Source organism: Salvia splendens, chromosome 16, assembly GCF_004379255.2.
Source record: "Salvia splendens isolate huo1 chromosome 16, SspV2, whole genome shotgun sequence".
Lineage (NCBI taxonomy): Eukaryota > Viridiplantae > Streptophyta > Magnoliopsida > Lamiales > Lamiaceae > Salvia > Salvia splendens.
The window spans coordinates 23,902,899-23,920,707 of record NC_056047.1 but is presented as its reverse complement, the minus strand read 5'-3'; the positions used below and the strand labels follow the sequence as shown (position 1 = coordinate 23,920,707).

The window sequence follows — 17,809 nt, the reverse complement described above, 5'->3', positions numbered from 1 at the left end:
CACCCCAAAGGCTATGTTTGGTTGTTGGGAAATTAAAGAAATATACTCTCCCGTTCCATAATGGTGGAGATATTTCTTTTCGGCACAGAGATTAAGAAAATGATTTGTAATGTATTAAATAAAAAGATAATAAAGTAAGAGAGAGTAAAAAGTAGAGAGAATAAAGTAAGAGATGAGGAAAAGTAAGCGAGAAGAAATGTATCGACTTTTACTAAAAACGAAATGACTCTACTATTATGGAATGTACCAAAACGACAGAATGACTCCACTACTATGGAACGAAGGGAGTACTATATAAAATTTTGTGTTAAAATAGAAACGCTCCACTTTGAACAACTCCGACAAGGAGGGGTAAATGGAAGATTTATATTATCTATTTACCTTCTCATAAAGTGAAATATACCCTTCTAAAAAATAACATATTCCGAAGGAAAAAATGTATATAGAAAGGTAAATCATTTTTAAAAAAATAAAATAGTAGTACAAAATGCATTAAAATCCATAAAGTGTAATACCTTCTCAAATACCTTTCCCCATTTGAGAATGATTTTTCGTGAAAAGAAGACAAGTATGATAGTTATAAGATTTTACCTCTCCATCAATGAAGAGGTAAAGATACCTCTTCAAAATGAGAAAATGTATAATATCTTCTCAAATATCACTCCCTTAAAAAATGAATTTTCATAGAAAAAATGTAAATATAGTAGTTATATGATTTTACCTATTTATTTATCTTATCTCTTCCCCTGGGATGCTCTTATAATGGAACGGAGAAAGTAGTACTATCTTTTATTAGAAAATAAACAAGCGGACTTTTTATCCATGTCTACTCGGAGACTTTATTAATAAAGCATTCAAATATTTGATGTATCAGTTTTGATACTAAATTCACCATAATAGTTGGCAGGTGCATTATTGTAGATATATAAGGTTGTGAAATTAACCAATTGAACGAATCAAATTAAGAAGTTTGAAGTAATTTAGTGAGTAAAATTTACAAAAAGATGCTTCGATTTTATATAAATATATAATCTATATAAAAGGGGAGTTTTGGAGATATTTACAAAACTGCCATTTTAGATTTAAAATAATAATTTAATTAAAACTGATTTTTATTAATCATAATCGGCAGGTACAACAAAATCAGTGGTGAATGCTGAAGATGATGATATGATCTCGATTTTGCGCAATTGGGAAATGGCTCTGTGGACGAGCTCTTCAACAACGGCATGAGAGCTCTTCAAAACAATTGTGAGATCCGACGCACAATTGCACCCTACTACCCGAGAAAGTAATACATAATTAAAATTAAATTGTAATTATGTTCTAATTTTATAATTATAGTAAAATCATTTGTTTATACTGACTTTTTTTTAATTTTCACCGTGAACTTTTAATTGTATTATTTCATTTCTGGGTAATAGTGTTTCACTATTAAATTATACATTTTCTCAATTATATATGTTTTTGTATTAGGTATATAAAAAATTATAATTAATATTTATAGGTTAATTACAATAAGTGATTTTTCATTCACTAATATTTATGATGCATAATAATTTAATGTTATATACATTTTGTAAGAAAATACAATGTGACATGCATAGCACGGGTGAGACACTAGTTATTTTTATAAAGAATCACTCCCTCACGAGTCCCATAGAAAATTACTCACTTTTCTTTTTAGTTTGTACCACTTAAAAAGATTCATTACTAAAAATAAAAACTCATTTATCTTTATTTTATTCATTCTATCTTACTCTATTCTCTCCACCTAAAACACAAAATAAATATTTATAAAATTCCGAGTCGCCCAAAGAATGAGTCATCTTCCTTTGGACGAATGAAGTACTAAGTTAAGATCTTATTTAGTCCATTCCTTGGAACGGAGGGAGTACAAGGTAAGATCTTATTTAGTCTACTTATTTGGAATACATAATATGTACGTAAAATGAAAAAGACGTTACCTGCATAAGGATTACTCCTTTCGTCCACTATTTAAAGAGCCCTTTTGACTCAAATGATTCTATAATCGTGGACAACCCAAAATGATTCTTGAATGATTCAATAAATCGCGGACAATCCAAAATAGTTCTTTAAATAATGGATAGAGGGAGTATATCTTTTTAAACGGCAAAGTAACATGTAACACCCCTTACCCGGTTGGTAACCCACCAAACAAGTGATGTCACGTTTCAGTATCAAAAACCCGTGCTGAAATTTTTCCTTTTCTTTTTAGCTTAAAAGCACAATTAAATTCTATTACATTTGAAAACGTAACATTTATCCAGCGGAAGGTTAAAGATTAAACTATTACACAACATGCCACGTCTACTAATCCAAGTTGACCACCAGTGACTCGCCAAAGATGCAAAGCTGCGCAACACCACTGACATAATGTCGACTCTAACCTGCAGGGGAGAAAGATGGGGAGTGAGCTCGAAAGCCTAGTAGCAATATCCAAACTACAGAATCCAACCCTCTCAGCTAAGACAATAGTAGCTATAATAACTACATTATTTTCTTTTTAATCTTTTGCTTGTTTTCATTTCAATATCGCAGATTTCCAAAATTACTTACAAACTCATTATATCAAACTTATTTGTATTATTGTCATACAACTTTTCCATACATTCTTACTCATGTCTCTTCAGAGATTTCATTTTTAATGTCATTTCCTTATCATCTTGACTTATTATTACAATATATATATATATATATATTCCAAATCCTCATAATTTTCACACCAAAGCATACCTGTTCAGATACCCATATATATTCGTCATATCATTCTCGTTATATTTCTCTTACGGTCTCTTGATAACATATTCATATATTTATTTCTATAATACAACGTTTTCATTGTATCTTATAGCTTTGGTTTCTCTAGATTTCACATATCATCATATATCATTTCGTATCACATTTTTCTCCTTTTACCATTTATTTTCATATACTATTCTTCCGTGTTAATTACCCCGAGCGGGGACCGTTCAACATAAAATATCATTTCCTCCGTGAGGACCGATCAACAATCATATCATACATCATATTTCACAAATCACATATCACAGATTACAGATCCTTTATTCACAAGTCATCAGATATTATTATTTTTTTCCTTATCTTATCATATATCACATATTACAGATTACAGATCATTTATTCAGAAATCATCAGATATTATTTTATCTTATTTATCATATATCGCAGATTACAGATTACCGATTATAGATCATTTATTCAGAAATCATCAGATATTATTTTATCTTATATTATCACATATCACAGATTACAGATTACATATCATTTCTTCAGAAATCATCAGATATTATTTTATTTTATCTTATCATATAGCCCCAATATCTGCTTGGTTTCAGGCAGGGTACACGGACCAGATCAGAAACAGAATCAGATGCAGACGCGGATTTTGTCCTCGAGAGGACTCCGCACAGACCACCCATAGGGTGCAGACAGATAATCAGACCACCTATGAGGGTGCAGACAGATAATCAACCACCCATTAGGGTGCAGATCAGACAGATTAGATAAGGGGCCCATCAGATAACAGACGATCCTCGCTTCGGTTATCCAGAAGACGAGTCATCACAGATAATGCAGCGCTGCTGTCCTATGGCATGCCAATTGTACCCAACACATATGACCAAGCAAATGGGACGTTTTTTTTTTCATATTATTCTTTCAAATATCTTTTTCACATTTATTCTATTTCCAAATATCACTTCAGATAACCATTCTTATCGAATTCACAGACATTCTAAACTTTTAGTATATGTTTTTATAACCTTTACATACTATTCTCTTGTTTCATTTTATTCAGGCTCTACTTATCAGATAAATTCTTTTTCATATACATTCAGATATCTTTTCATAATCTATTCAGACATATTTCACATTATTCAGATCTTCATAATTTATTACATTTCATTGCATATCATATCCAATGTCTTTTACTCATATTTGTACCATTTTTCCGCAGATCATTCATATTAAAATGAATAAGTATCATAATAATCCACATATTAAATCATAAGCATATTTAAGCACATTATTTAATTAACATCTCACATATAATCACATTATAGCACACATCATCTCAACCAAAGGAATCAAAAACCATAGAGAGGATACGCTACCTCGCAGGCTTATGAATATAAGCCTATTTCATCTTCCTACCCTTCGCTATCTTCTAGGTCCATTTCTTTTGTGTCCAAAACACACTATAGGCTCTTTCGCTTGATTTCTTAACGTTTACGCGATTGGATCGATATTTCAACGAAAAATCGAACTTAGAAGTGCCATGAGAACTCACGGATCTCTCTTCTCCCATGGCTGCTGTTTCTTTCCTCTTTTCCCAATGAGGAAGAAGTCAAGCTTTATTTGATAATAATAGGTGGCAATCTTCTAGAATTTTCTTTTAATTTATAGTTATTTACTTAGTTAACTTAATTTCATTTCTTGTGCTAATTTATTTCCATATCATAAGATATCATATTAATTATTTATATATACCATCATTTAGCATTTATATTCTAGTTTAATGTAAAATTATCTCCGTCTATAACTCCAAACGTTTCGCCGATCGTTTTCCCTAAAAAATGAAATAATCGGAGATAAAATTTTTAATTACCTTCAAATGGTCCAAAACAATTCCTCACATTATCTACAATTATTCTAGGCCATAATTTGTAATTTATAAAATTATTACCCTTAGCTTCGATTTATGATTTTACACGGACAAAAGAAATTGCCGAAAATTGACTAATCGGCATTTCGTATCAAATTTATACCTTACGGTTTAACTTAACTACTATTCCTCATCACATATCCAAACCTTTCATCGAGCCCTATAATTTGGGATGTTACGTAACATCTATTATCCATAATAAACTTTCACAACATCCGTGGTCTTTTAAGTGTTCTCTACTAATGACATCTTTGTCAATAGTCATATATATGCATAAATTAAAATTCCAATGTTTTGATTTAAGTAAAAAAAATTGTGAAATGATGAAGGCATTGTATTATGCATGTCATTAATATCAAAAGACATGTCTTATATTTAATTCACTGGAACACAATTTTTATTGACCAACTGCAGTTCAGTAGTTACAGATTATAGGGTCTGATAACAATAACAACTGAAAAAGATATTCCCTCCGTCCCCAAAGAATATACACTTTCTACACGGGTTTTAATGCAAAATTAGTAAATTAAGAGAGCGATAGAAAGAAAAAGTAAATAAAGTATTGTTAGTGGGGAATGAGTCCCAACTCATTAGGGATAAAAGAGTTTCTAAAATTAGAAAGTGCATATTCTTGTGGGACGGACTAAAAAGGAAAAAAAATGCATATTCTTATGGGACGGAGAGAGTACTATTTAAATGGAGTAACAAGAAATCAAAAACCAACAAATATTTCAATGAAAGCCAACACTTCCACAAACTCCTCAATCTCTCGATCCCATTTAATTGGAGCTTCTCACTCATGCACCTAGCACACTTCCTCACGCCCTTGGTGGCCATCACGCTGCAGCCACTGCTCACGAGCACTCCTCCGCACGCCCTGTGGGATGCTTGAGAAGGGAGGCGGTGACTGCAGCGTGATGGCCGACGAGGGAGTTAGGAGGAGTGCTAGCTCCAGGAGGTTGTAGAAGTGTTTGTCTAGCTTTGTGAGAAGAAGAATTAACAAAGTAGGCATGAACTAGGGTTTAGCGATAATTTTTGGAGAAATATCAATTTTATTATTATATTTCTATGTCAACTATTGATGATGTTTCCCTATATTTATAAGAAACCAAAAAGACCTAGCCCCATGCGTTGGTTCAACGTAACCTATACATTTGGGAAAGAACCATCAAGAAAACCCAAACAGGGCCGTGAAAGCCCAACTCACTACATAAATTAAATAACAAAATCAAGGGCGGACACAGAAAATTATTATAGTAGGGGCTATATATTCTAAATTTTGTATGAGATAATAATTTTCCTATAATTTATTATTTTGATAGGGGCTTTTGCACTTCATTTTACACAAAATACCAACAAAACCATAATGTTATATAACTAAAATTATAAAAAAAATTAATCGGGGAAGGGCTTAAGCCCCTCCCTAATCACATGTGTGTCCACCAGTGAACAAAATAATTAACTCAAAAGGAAATACTCCCTTCACAAAGTTTTCATATATATATTTAGGGTTTGGACTTTCGTTTTTGTCTCAATATTTTTTTCCCTTATATAGGAGAATTCGTTTCTTCCGTTATTTGCTTGTGTATAGAAGGTTTAGAATATCGTAAACGAAGGTTTTGAATTACTATATAAGTCCTGCCACCAATTTAGGGTTTATGTTAATGATTTTCATGGGAAATTAGTTTTTGTCATATGAATATTTGATTTTTGTAATTAAATTCAACGGTTGAGAAAAAATTGAAAGGTATATTCCGAGTATATACTTGGGTGATTGAATATATCTTGTAAAATCTTTGTTTTATCTACAAAGAGATCTTGATGTGGATATGTGAACGAAAATATGAAATAGCAAATTTAGACACTATGATTAAAATAATTTTGTTGGGTATTTAGTTGTAGTTATCAATTTAAGGGTGAGTTAGCCATATAACGCACATATCCTTATAATTCATATTTATTCATATTAATATAAAAACTCACTAATATTTACTTTGAATTTTTTAATTGATAATCTTATAGTATGTGTCTGGATAAAGGCTAGTCTATCTCATAAATAATATAGTATCATTTAATTTTAGTCTCGACTTTTTTAAATTACTAGTTCCGTCACTGCATCAACGAATTAAGGCAAGTGCTCGGCAAGTAGAACCACGGGTAATATTTTTTTTTGTTAATATTTTTTGCTATGAGAGGGGAATTGTTTGATGTGTAAGATGATTCAGTAAGTGGGATAATATATAGGAAAAGAAGATATGAAAATTAATGGAACGAATACGTTTTTCAACTTTCATGTGTAATTGACTATAATTAAAAATAATTGAAAATAGATCTAGAGGAATTTGGTGGGACAATGTACTCTTGGCTGCCATTATAGATCCAATTTTCATTTCTTGAACCGTGAATCACATTAATATATGAAACTGAAACTTTAATCGGCAACAATTATAGGAATTAATGTTTTTAATTTCCTTAAAAGTGTGAGTTGCATTTATTGCAGAAAAAAAAAGCGATTCCGTCGCCTTGGCGGCCCATACACTCCGGTTCGACATCATGTGAGGGGTTAAATCAGGATACGCAGTAGCCCGTTAACGGAGAACCCTTAACTTCTCCCTTAACCCACTGAATGTCAGAAGCCCATCTCCCAAGGCCTCACACTTGTGCCTGAGAGATGAAACCAACTACACGACAATCTAGGCTCATTGCAGCAAGATCTGCCCTTCCGTTGCCAACTGCGCTACGCCCCCGCGGGCGAGCTGCATTTATATATATGTATGAAACAGCCGCTATGAAAGATGTACAATTTCATTTTCAAACATAGTTTTAATTAAGTTTTACATTTTTTTTATTTAAAATGGCATTTGTGAAAATATCAACTAAAACTCTCTTTTTATATATGTATAGATAGATAAATACTCCCTCCGTCAATGAAAAATATAGAACATTTGCCATTTTTGGTTGTCCATGAAAAATAGGGCACATTCAAATAATATGGACCACACATTCCACTAACACTACTTCTCTCTTACTTTTTTCCTTTTTCTCTTACTAATAATATGGACCCCACATTTCACTAGCACTACTTCTCTTTTACTTTTTTTCCATTCCCTCTTACTTTACCAATTACTATACATTAAAACTCGTGTTATTCACAAAGTGCCCTATTTTTTGTGGACGAATGAAGTAAAATCTTAAAAAAATAAAATAATATATAGATTAATTTTAATTTTAGTTGTAGCCTGATTAGTCCAGTGAGCTAGCCCAAATTCTGAACATCTAGGATTAGAATTTAAAATTTCTAACTCAATAAAGTTTTAACTCCATGGCTCACAACCCGAATACAAATGACTTCAAAGTTCAAGTTAGTAGGTTGGCCTGATCAACATTCCAGTTCCACTAATATCAAGAATGGCTACTTTTGCATATTGTAGAGGTGTGATCACATTATAACCCATATTTAGGGTGATAACCATATAAAAATAATACTCAATTCGTCCCTTATTAATTGACACTATTTGACTTGACACGAGTTTTAAGAAATGTAGTAGAAAAAGTTAATGGAATATAGGTCCTACTTTTATATACTCCCTCCTTGCACAAAAAATAGTCACATTTGTTGACGGCGCGAGTTTTAATGAGAAATTTGATAAAATAAGAGAAGAGAAAAAGTTCATAAAGTAAGAGAGATGAGAAAAAATGGGTAAAGTATGAGATAGAGACTTTCCATTTATAGAAATGGAACTATTTTTTGTAGACATCCCAAAATGGCAAAACGAGACTATTTTTTATGGACGAAGGGAGTATTAATTTTATAATAAAATGTGAGTGAAATGAGTTAGTAAAATATGTGGTTCATTACCAAAAGTAGTAAAAAGTAAGAATGTAGAGAGAGTATTTGTAATCAATTAAATGATAGTAGTATTTCTTTCGGCACGTATAAAATGATGTTTGTACTCAATAATATGATATTCTTTCTGAATGTATAAAATGATGTTTATAATCAATAAAATGTTATTTTTGTTTATATAAAAATGATAGTTTTAGAATGATATAAATTCAGCATACAACGATATTTTAGCAAAAATGATATATTTTGTTCATAAAATAATAGTTTGATATAATTTGAATGATTGTATTCTAATGCTCTCTCCGTCACCAATATATTTCATATATTCATTTTTAATGTGAAAATTAAGAAAATTGTTATTAAACCATATGTGTGTGCGTGTGTATTCAACCAACTATGAACTCAATTGATTAACGGCTTCAAATGCTACTGATAGACAAGAAAAAAAAGTCCATTTAATTTTAAAGCAATGCCATATTTCGATCCAATAAGCAGTATATAACAGATTGTATATTAGATTACGAATCCAATCAACGCAATTACAATGGCATTTATAAAGAGAGAATAAAAATCTAGGGGATGGAATACAACAACAGAGCATAGCATCATCTACTTAAGAGTGCTGTAACGGTTCGTGCCATGCTTCGCCCAGTGGTCTTTGAGATCGAGGGGAGAGGAGAAGTCATACCCCTCTCCAGCGAGTCGATTGAGCAGCTTGTTGAACGCACTCCCACTCATCTTTCTCCCCCCAACTCTGGAGTAGCGTTTGTTCGCTACCTGAGGCAGCGGATACATTGAGATCGTAGTTGTACAGCACGCGGATTGCCAGCCGCCGTTCCCCCATCTGTAGCATGGCTGTGGTGCGCCTGTGCACGAGCAAACAGGGACTGGCATGGCTGATTCATCGAAATTGATTTGGTTTAAACCCAGATTATCCTTCCACGAGACTTGCTTATCTAGGTACTCCTCCTCACTGTCCAAACCCTGCTCGTTACTCCAACCATTGTACGCATCAGAATTTACCTCCTCTTTTACCACTGCTTCAGCAGTTCTTTTGCCTGCTCTCGGAGGCTTGGCTGATTTTGTCGCTTTTCCTTCTTTGTCTTTCGTCTGCCTCCCTCTCCGAGGCTTGGGGGTTTCGGCAGTCTCTGCAATAACAATTTCATTGCCTCGTAAGTTTCCTTTAGGACTATATCCAGCAGCTTCAGAAACACGCATTTGCTGTTGTTGCTGGTACTGGATGATATGTTTTCCCCCACTTGCAAGCTCACTTCCATATGAATCAGGGATATCTGTGTTGTCGTTCATTGAGCTCTCTCGATATCGAAGAGAAGCAATCGCTTCATCCCGTTCTTGTATGGCAGCGTTTCTTTCAGCAATTGCAGCATCCCTCTGTAACATTGCCATATCACGCTCTTGAAAAGCCCTCTTCCTCTCCTCCAATGCCATGTTCTTTTCTCGGATGGCAGCATCTCTGTCGGCCGTGATGGCCATAAAGGTTTTTATCGTCAAGTGATTGTGGTCCTTCATTAAAGCATGAAGTCAGTAAAAATAGTATCTGATGAAGATGAGAGGTTAGACATACATTCATTCACAGTATACCTGTTTTCGTAATGCATGAAAGAGATGAAGATGCTATTAACTTGTGCAGAAAATACATCAACTAATTAGTCTATTCTCAAGAAAATATGATATTCTGCATAAAAGGTCTATGGCCGCATTCTACATTTGGAAACTTTTTTTTATCATATCTTACACTATTTTACCCTACAGTTAACCAGTTGAAATTTTCAGGAATGCACGTAATATACTACTGTCTACAAGTCTACCACAATTGAGAAATTAACAGAGGCACCGAATGATTGAAACTGCAATATTCATACCATCTTTAACAGTAGAACTAGTTTAGAAGTCCATCCTCTAAGTGTCTTTTCCTGCAAGAGGCAAATAACATCATTCAGAAAACAAAGCTATCAGCAGCTGATTTTTCTGCTGTTTGCATCAGTGCGTACTAACAAAAACTACTAAAGTACCTAATTAAATTTATACAACTATATAATCATAGCCGCCAAAAAGCACTCAATCACAACACCTACTAGTCTTAGATAACATCAATTCAGTCTTCAAGAGGAATGGTGATTTTGTTAATATTGATTACCAAATTCAAGGAAAGAAAGGGAGAAAGAAAATTTCACATACATTGTTCTCCTGATGGTCGATCAAGTTGTGAGTAGACAAATGGAAAGTTCATATCAAAACTTTCAAATTTTAAACGCCTCTATTGTGCCAATTAACAAGATAATGGAAACGGATAGGTAGAAAAATTAGCCAATCACTTAGGCAGGCACAAAAGGAAGATGCCTGCAAAGAAGTGATTTTCGAAGCCATGATGCTTGATCGGGAAATCTTGGCCAAGAAGCTTCTACAGTTCTACCTGCCAAATGCCACTGACTTAACTTCATTGTAACAGCTCATGATTTCAAATACAACCTCCCTCAAACACATAACACAATGCGACATCCATTGAAATTGTACAGCAAGACGCGCCTCGTTTGGAAAGAAAATCGAGGCAAATTAACACTTAATTAAGTAGAATGGATGGAGGATTCGAGCAGTTCATATCTATTCGAAACAAACACAGTAAAGTCAGCATAGAAAATAAAAAAAACACAGTTCATAATAGCTGCTAATGCAGACGGAGTTAATTGGGTTGACTTTGTAGCTCGAAGTAAAGCATCAAGTTAACAATTCCCCATTTAGAGAATAAGAAAGCAGTAAAACAGCACAAAAAAATGATTACCAACTAAATCGCCGGTGTATGAATTCCCAAAGTAAATTCAATTTTCGATCTTCACAATTACCGACCAAATTGCGAGCTGTAAAACGAAGATCAGAAGGTTGGAATGCTCAAGATCGGAAACAAGGAAACTCAATTCAAAACCTGGCAATAAATTAAACGATTATCGAGAATCGAGCTAGTAGATCGGGGAAAGAAGCACAACTGAATTTCAACACAAACCGGAGAGAGGCTACCGGCGATGAAGAGCTTCAGCTTCCTTAAGCTCACGCTCTCTCTCTCTCTCTCTCGAAATCTTACTTTCACTCTCTCCCCTCTCTTCGCCGGAGAGAAGAGAGCTGAGTGTGCGTGTTTGCAGGCGAGAGAATAAAAGATGCTCTTTCCTTTTTGAATTGGGAATTCGGAGCTGCTAAGTGGGGTCGTTTTAGTGGTTATTAGGATGAAACGACGTCATTTAATGGTCGTACGGGTCGGAGTTGAACCGTATCCGTTTTCTGATATCGCCGGAACTGCGCACTTCTGTCCTTTGCCTTCTTTGCTAGTCAAGATAAACTTCATTTTGCACCATTTGCCCCTTCACTATCTTTTTTTTCCATTCAATTGTTTATGTATTAGTAGTATTTTAACCCCCGGGCTTTGCTCATTTAATATCATAAAATAAAAGACAAATTCGTAGAAAAATAGTTAAAATAGTGTTAGTCAATATTTTAAATATCGGATCGGTGAGTGAACTAAGAAAGTTATCGATTTAACTAGTTGGACCGATTGAACCAAGGGTCGAGCTGGACTAATGTAGTAAAAATAATTAAACGTCTGTAAAACAAACTAAACATACAAGACTAACTAATCTACATTGATTCGAAAATCATCCCCCTCATCATGATCTTTATCCTCTAATGATTTGCAAGAATTTTAAAAAAATAATAGACCAAGATCATGCAACACAATTAAGTTTAGATATACACAAGTCATGGAAGTTAAAATAGTCTCACAATGCTATGAACATGAAATACATCGTATAAACAATTAAGCCAAGGGAGTATTCAAAATTCATCTACAAGAAATTAAGCATATCCAAACACACCCAACAATTAATAAATTTCAATAACTCCACCTCACAAATTCACCAACAATTTACCATGAGTATATTATCCCCCATCAAACTCCAATCCACACTACCAAAATATATACCAACAACAAAGTTATTCAATGAAAGAATTCAAGATCAATACTCAGAAATTACAAGAAGAACGTACCTAGTGTTAGTTGAAAGACTGATGTGAATATGAAGTGTGGTTGTGTGAATAATGTGGAGAAAACAAAATATAAAGAGGGGGGAGTGGGTGCTAGGGTTTGAAAGTAGTAGAATAAATGAAATAATGAAAGCGCGTCTGACTCGCCTCAGCGGGCCGCTGAGATTAACTCAGTGGTCTGCTAACCCTGCTCCCGTCCTTTTTCTTTTCTCCCTTTTTTTTTATTGTTTTTTAGAAAAGATTTAAAAAAATAATTATAGCATTTTTGAGGTCGTCAAAGGTTTCCAAATGAAATGACTCAATTCATACCATGTAAAAAAACATAATGATGCGAAGCATGTAGGCAACCTACTCTATAGAGAGGTAGTTATGATCTATGGTATTTTCAGAACCACAGTGCGTGATATGATGTTAAATTTCTAGGTTTATATGGGAAGACTCTTTAGGGCAAGCTAGGAACAGAACTCTTGTTCTCCACCACCACTCACCCACCCCCAAAACTATTGCCAACTTGAATTATGGTGTGCACTAGAAGGAACCATAATAGATTTGAGTAGAGGAAAATACACCACAAGACGACAATCTCTTAAAAATGAAATAAGTATTTTTTTGGGAGGAAAATACACCAGGCCACAAGATCGACTCGAATTTTGCGAGACTCATATATGACACATAGAAAGCGATTATTGTTTACACCTCTATTAGCCCTAAGGTACACCAAAGTCCTTGGTGTTTTCATATCATCAAACGAGTCCTTGTTGGATTAGTTGATCATTAATTTATTAATTAACTACACCCAAATATGTTTTGAGGTTATACTTGATAGAGATATCCTGCAAATTCACTAAAGAATCTTCTGTTTAACCAAATCTATCTACGATAAATGAATTAAAGTTTACTGACAACAAATGTTCATAAGCCAAGACATATTTAATTCGAATGCATATCAATAAAATCCTACAAGAGGTTGACACTAAAATAATGACCAACATTGTCGAAATATTGTTATATAACTAAACGTAAGCTTGCATTCATTAAGGTTTATTACATATTAAGGGGGCATGAATCCCCAAATCCGTAGTGCCTCAACTCTGGAGATGAGCGAGCACACCAAAACTTTAGGTGATCATATACTTTATACCCCAAGTTCCAACAATCTAAGAAATGCATGGCTTTTTGATAATTTTATATTTTAAAATTATTATTGTAAAATTTAAGTCTAACATTTCATTCGATGCATATTACACACTTATAATTATTCTAATAATCTGAAAACTCACAAAATTATTTATTTTTCACATAGCTAGTAAATACTATTCCCTCCGTCCCATAATTATGTCACTATTTTTCATTTCGGTCCGTCCAATAATAATTGTGCCACTTTATTGTAAGTAATTCTCACATTCCACTAATTCACTTCACTCTCATTTTATTATAAAATTAATATAAAAAAGTGAGTCTCACATTTTATTAACTTTTCAACCAACTTTTCTTTACATTTCTTAAAACCCGTACCCACATCAAGAGTGAAAATTATTGTGGGACAAAGAGAGTATTACTTTCACGAAAAATAAGTGTAGTCGCTGTCATTAATCCGATCATTAATATAAATGTTTCAAAACACGTTTCAAATTTTCCAAATTGACTGAATTGAAAACTGATATTAAAATATTAATACATGAAGGATTGAATGGAAATAAAAGATAGAGAAGGGGCAAGTGATGCAAAATTGAAATTTAGTTGACTAGCCAAGAAGGCAAAGGACAGAGCAGTTCCGTCAAAACATGTGGGATCCGAAAGCGGTACCCGAACCCGAGTAGACCAATAAATGACGTCGTTTCATCCTAAAACGACGCCATTTCGCAGGTCCGAATTCCCAATTTAAGGAAGCTGAAGCTCTTCATCGCCGGAAGCCCCTCTCTGGTTTGTGTTGAAAGTCACTTGTTCTTCTTTCCCCGATCTACTAGCTCGATCCTCGATAATCGTTTAATTTATTTGAAATGAGTTTCCTTGTTTCCGATCTTGAGCATTTCAACCTTCTGATCGTCGTTTTACAGCTGCCAATTTGTCTACAGCGGTCAATTGATGTTGGTCGGTAAATGTGAAGATCGACAATTGAATTTACTTTGGGAATTCATACTCCAGCGTTTTAGTAGGTAATCATTTTTTTGTGCTGTTTTACTGCTTTCTTATTCTCTAAATGGGGAATTGTTAACTTGATGCTTTACTTCGAGCTACAAACTCAACCCAATTAACTCCGTCTCGTGAAAAAGAAGCTGCATTTGTTTTTTTTCTTTGTTCTAATGTGTTCGTTCGAATAGATATGAACTGCTCGAATCCTCCATCTATTCTACTTAACTAAGTGTTAATTTTCCTCGATTTTCTTTTCAATGGATGTCGCATTGTGTTATGTGTTTGAGGGAGGTTGTATTTGAAATCATGAGCTGTTAGAATGAAGTTAAGTCAGTGGCATTTGGCAGGTAGAACTGTAGAAGCTTCTTGACCAAGATTTCCCGATCAAGCATCATGGCTTCGAAAATCACTTCTTTGCAGGCATTTTGCCTAAGTGATCGCCTAATTTTTCTACCTATCCATTTCCATTATCTTGTTAATTGGCACAATAGAGGCAGATAAATTTGAAAGTTTCGATAGGAACTTCCCATTTGTCTACTCTCAACTTGATCAGCCATCAGGAGAGCAATGTATGTGAAATTTCCTTTCCCACTTTCTTTCCTTGAATTTGGTAATCAATATTAACAAATTCACCATTCCTCTTGTAGACTAAATTGATGTCATCTACGACTAGTAGGTGTTGTGACTGAGTGCTTTTTGGTAGCTAGGATTATAGAGTTGTATAAGTTTAATTAGACGCCCTGATGCAAACAGCAGAAAAATCAGCTGCTGATAGTTTATTTTGCATTTGCTGAGCTTTGTTTTCTGAATGATGTTATTTGCCTCTTGCAGGAAAAGACACTTCGAGGATGGACTTCTAGACTAATACTACTGTTAATGATGGTATGAATATTGCTGTTTACAATCATTTGGTGCCTGTGTTAATTCTCAATTGTGGTAGACTTGTAGACATTAGTATATTCTATATGCATACCTGTCTGAAAATATCAACTGGTTAAGAGTAGGGTAAAATAATGTAAGATATGACTCTTTTCCACCCATTAAAAAGTTTCCAAATGTAGAATGTTGGCCATAAGTTAATAGTAATATATTGTCATTATTCATCTTCATCTCTTTCCACGCATCCGAGGATGGTTAGTAGCTAGGGGAATAGGAGAGTAGTAAACTATGAAAAGAAAATAGGTATACTGTGAATGTATGTTTTGACCACTCATCTTCATCAGATGCTATTTTTACTGACTTCATGCTTTACTGAAGGACCACAATCACTTGACAATAAAAACCTTTATGGCCATTACGGCCGACAGAGATGCTGCCATCCGAGAAAAGAACATGGCATTGGAGGAGAGGAAGAGGGCTTTTCAAGAGCGTGATATGGCAATGTTACAGAGGGATGCTGCAATTGCTGAAAGAAATGCTGCCATACAAGAACGGGATGAAGCGATTGCTTCTCTTCGATATCGAGAGAGCTCAATGAACGACAACACCGATATCCCTGATTCATATGGAAGTGAGCATGCAAGTGGGGGCAAACATATCATCCAGTACCAGCAACAACAGCAAATGTGTGTTTCTGAAGTTGCTGGATATAGTCCTAAAGGAAACTTACGAGGCAATGAAATTGTTGTTGCAGAGACTGCCGAAACCCCCAAGCCTCGGAGAGGGAGGCAGACGAAAGACAAAGAAGGAAAAGCGACAAAATCAGCCAAGCCTCCGAGAGCAGGCAAAAGAACTGCTGAAGCAGTGGTAAAAGAGGAGGTAAATTCTGATGCGTACAATGGTTGGAGTAACGAGCAGGGTTTGGACAGTGACGAGGAGTACCTAGATAAGCAAGTCTCCTGGAAGGATAAACTGGGTTTAAACCAAATCAATTTCGATGAATCAGCCATGCCAGTCCCTGTTTGCTCATGCACAAGCTCGCCACAGCCGTGCTACAGATGGGGGAACGGCGGCTGGCAATCCGCGTGCTGTACAACCACGATCTCAATGTATCCACTGCCTCAGGTAGCGAACAAACGCTACTCCAGAGTTGGGGGGAGAAAGATGAGCGGGAGTGCGTTCAACAAGCTGCTCAATCGACTCGCTGGAGAGGGGTACGACTTCTCCTCTCCCCTCGATCTCAAAGACCACTGGGCGAAGCATGGCACGAACCGTTACAGCACTCTTAAGTAGATGATGCTATGCTCTATTGTTGTAATCCACCCCCTAGGTTTTTATTCTCTTTATAACTGCTAATATCCATTGCAATTGCCTTGATTGTATACAATTCTTGAAAATCTGATTGAGTCAGAACCATTCGTAGTCTAATTTACAAACTGTTGTATACTGCTTATTAAATCGAAATATTTGATTGTTTATGATGATTCAAAATTAAATGTACTTTTTAAATCAAATTGAGTTCATAGTTGATTGGATACAGACACACTTATAATATGTTGAACATTGTATTTTTAAAGACTCAATCTTCTTAAACATTTTGGTAATTCGGTATCATGTGTTTAGATCAGTTAATCGTAGTGTTGATCGCAATTTTAGCTATTTATCATGATGGATGACGACTAGGCATGCACACGGGTCGGAAACCGCCGGTTCCGGTTCATGAACCGGCGGTTCACGGTTCATCATTCCCATGAACCGGAACCGGCCCGCCAAGGGTCCCGGTGGTTCCGGTTCAAAAAATCGCCGGTTTTTGGCCTGAACCGCCAGTTCCGGGCCGGTTCAGCAGTTCGTCAAATTTTTTTTTTGCATTTTTTTAATTTGTTTATCTATGAAATGTGCGTAAATAAAATGCAAAAAAAACACGATTAAAGTTGCAATTTTATTGAGATTACAAGTTACAACAATTACAAATCACAAAAACCTTGAGGTCTTGAAGTCTTAAACGAAAATTTAAATACAACGAGACTACTAGTCATCAACGAAGCTAATTACGAATTACAAAAAAAGACTTAGAAGTTCTGAACATTAATTTTATAAGTATATATACTCTTAGTCGGCGAAGGAGATTTTTCTACATAACTAAATTGAGGACACCTTTAGCAATTCAACTTTAAATGTTGAGTTTAGTCTAA

At 34.7% G+C, this 17,809-nt stretch overlaps 2 protein-coding genes and 1 long non-coding RNA gene across 12 annotated transcripts; 1 reads left to right on the top strand and 2 right to left on the bottom strand.

Annotated features, from left to right (window-relative positions):
• Positions 1-2,212: 2,212 nt before the first annotated feature.
• On the bottom strand, positions 2,213-4,222 carry LOC121770978. Its single transcript, XR_006043896.1, has 2 exons — positions 4,158-4,222; positions 2,213-2,411 (listed from the first exon to the last, which is right to left on the bottom strand). It is a non-coding gene; the product is annotated as an uncharacterized LOC121770978 (long non-coding RNA).
• Positions 4,223-9,009: 4,787 nt separating this feature from the next.
• LOC121772415 (protein BASIC PENTACYSTEINE6-like) lies at positions 9,010-11,920 on the bottom strand. 6 transcript variants are annotated; one of them, XM_042169519.1, is made up of 5 exons: positions 11,497-11,920; positions 11,356-11,431; positions 10,755-10,989; positions 10,439-10,489; positions 9,010-10,079 (listed from the first exon to the last, which is right to left on the bottom strand). In XM_042169519.1, exons 4-5 carry the CDS (start codon positions 10,439-10,441, stop codon positions 9,165-9,167), a joined length of 918 nt encoding a protein of 305 aa, XP_042025453.1. In that variant the 5' UTR covers positions 10,442-10,489; positions 10,755-10,989; positions 11,356-11,431; positions 11,497-11,920; the 3' UTR covers positions 9,010-9,164. The 6 variants fall into 6 exon arrangements, with proteins under 6 accessions (XP_042025453.1, XP_042025449.1, XP_042025454.1 ...); XM_042169515.1 differs by having other exon boundaries at positions 11,356-11,496; positions 11,575-11,920; XM_042169520.1 differs by having other exon boundaries at positions 11,575-11,920.
• Positions 11,921-14,375: 2,455 nt separating this feature from the next.
• Positions 14,376-17,108, top strand: LOC121770657 (protein BASIC PENTACYSTEINE6-like). Of its 5 annotated transcripts, none has more exons than XM_042167418.1 (5): positions 14,376-14,528; positions 14,663-14,761; positions 15,086-15,307; positions 15,570-15,620; positions 15,996-17,108. In XM_042167418.1, the coding sequence occupies exons 4-5, from the start codon at positions 15,615-15,617 to the stop codon at positions 16,908-16,910; spliced, it is 921 nt and encodes a 306-aa protein (XP_042023352.1). In that variant the 5' UTR covers positions 14,376-14,528; positions 14,663-14,761; positions 15,086-15,307; positions 15,570-15,614; the 3' UTR covers positions 16,911-17,108. The 5 variants fall into 5 exon arrangements, with proteins under 5 accessions (XP_042023352.1, XP_042023350.1, XP_042023349.1 ...); XM_042167419.1 differs by having other exon boundaries at positions 14,377-14,528; positions 14,681-14,761; XM_042167416.1 differs by lacking the exon at positions 15,086-15,307.
• The last annotated feature ends 701 nt before the right edge of the window (positions 17,109-17,809 follow it).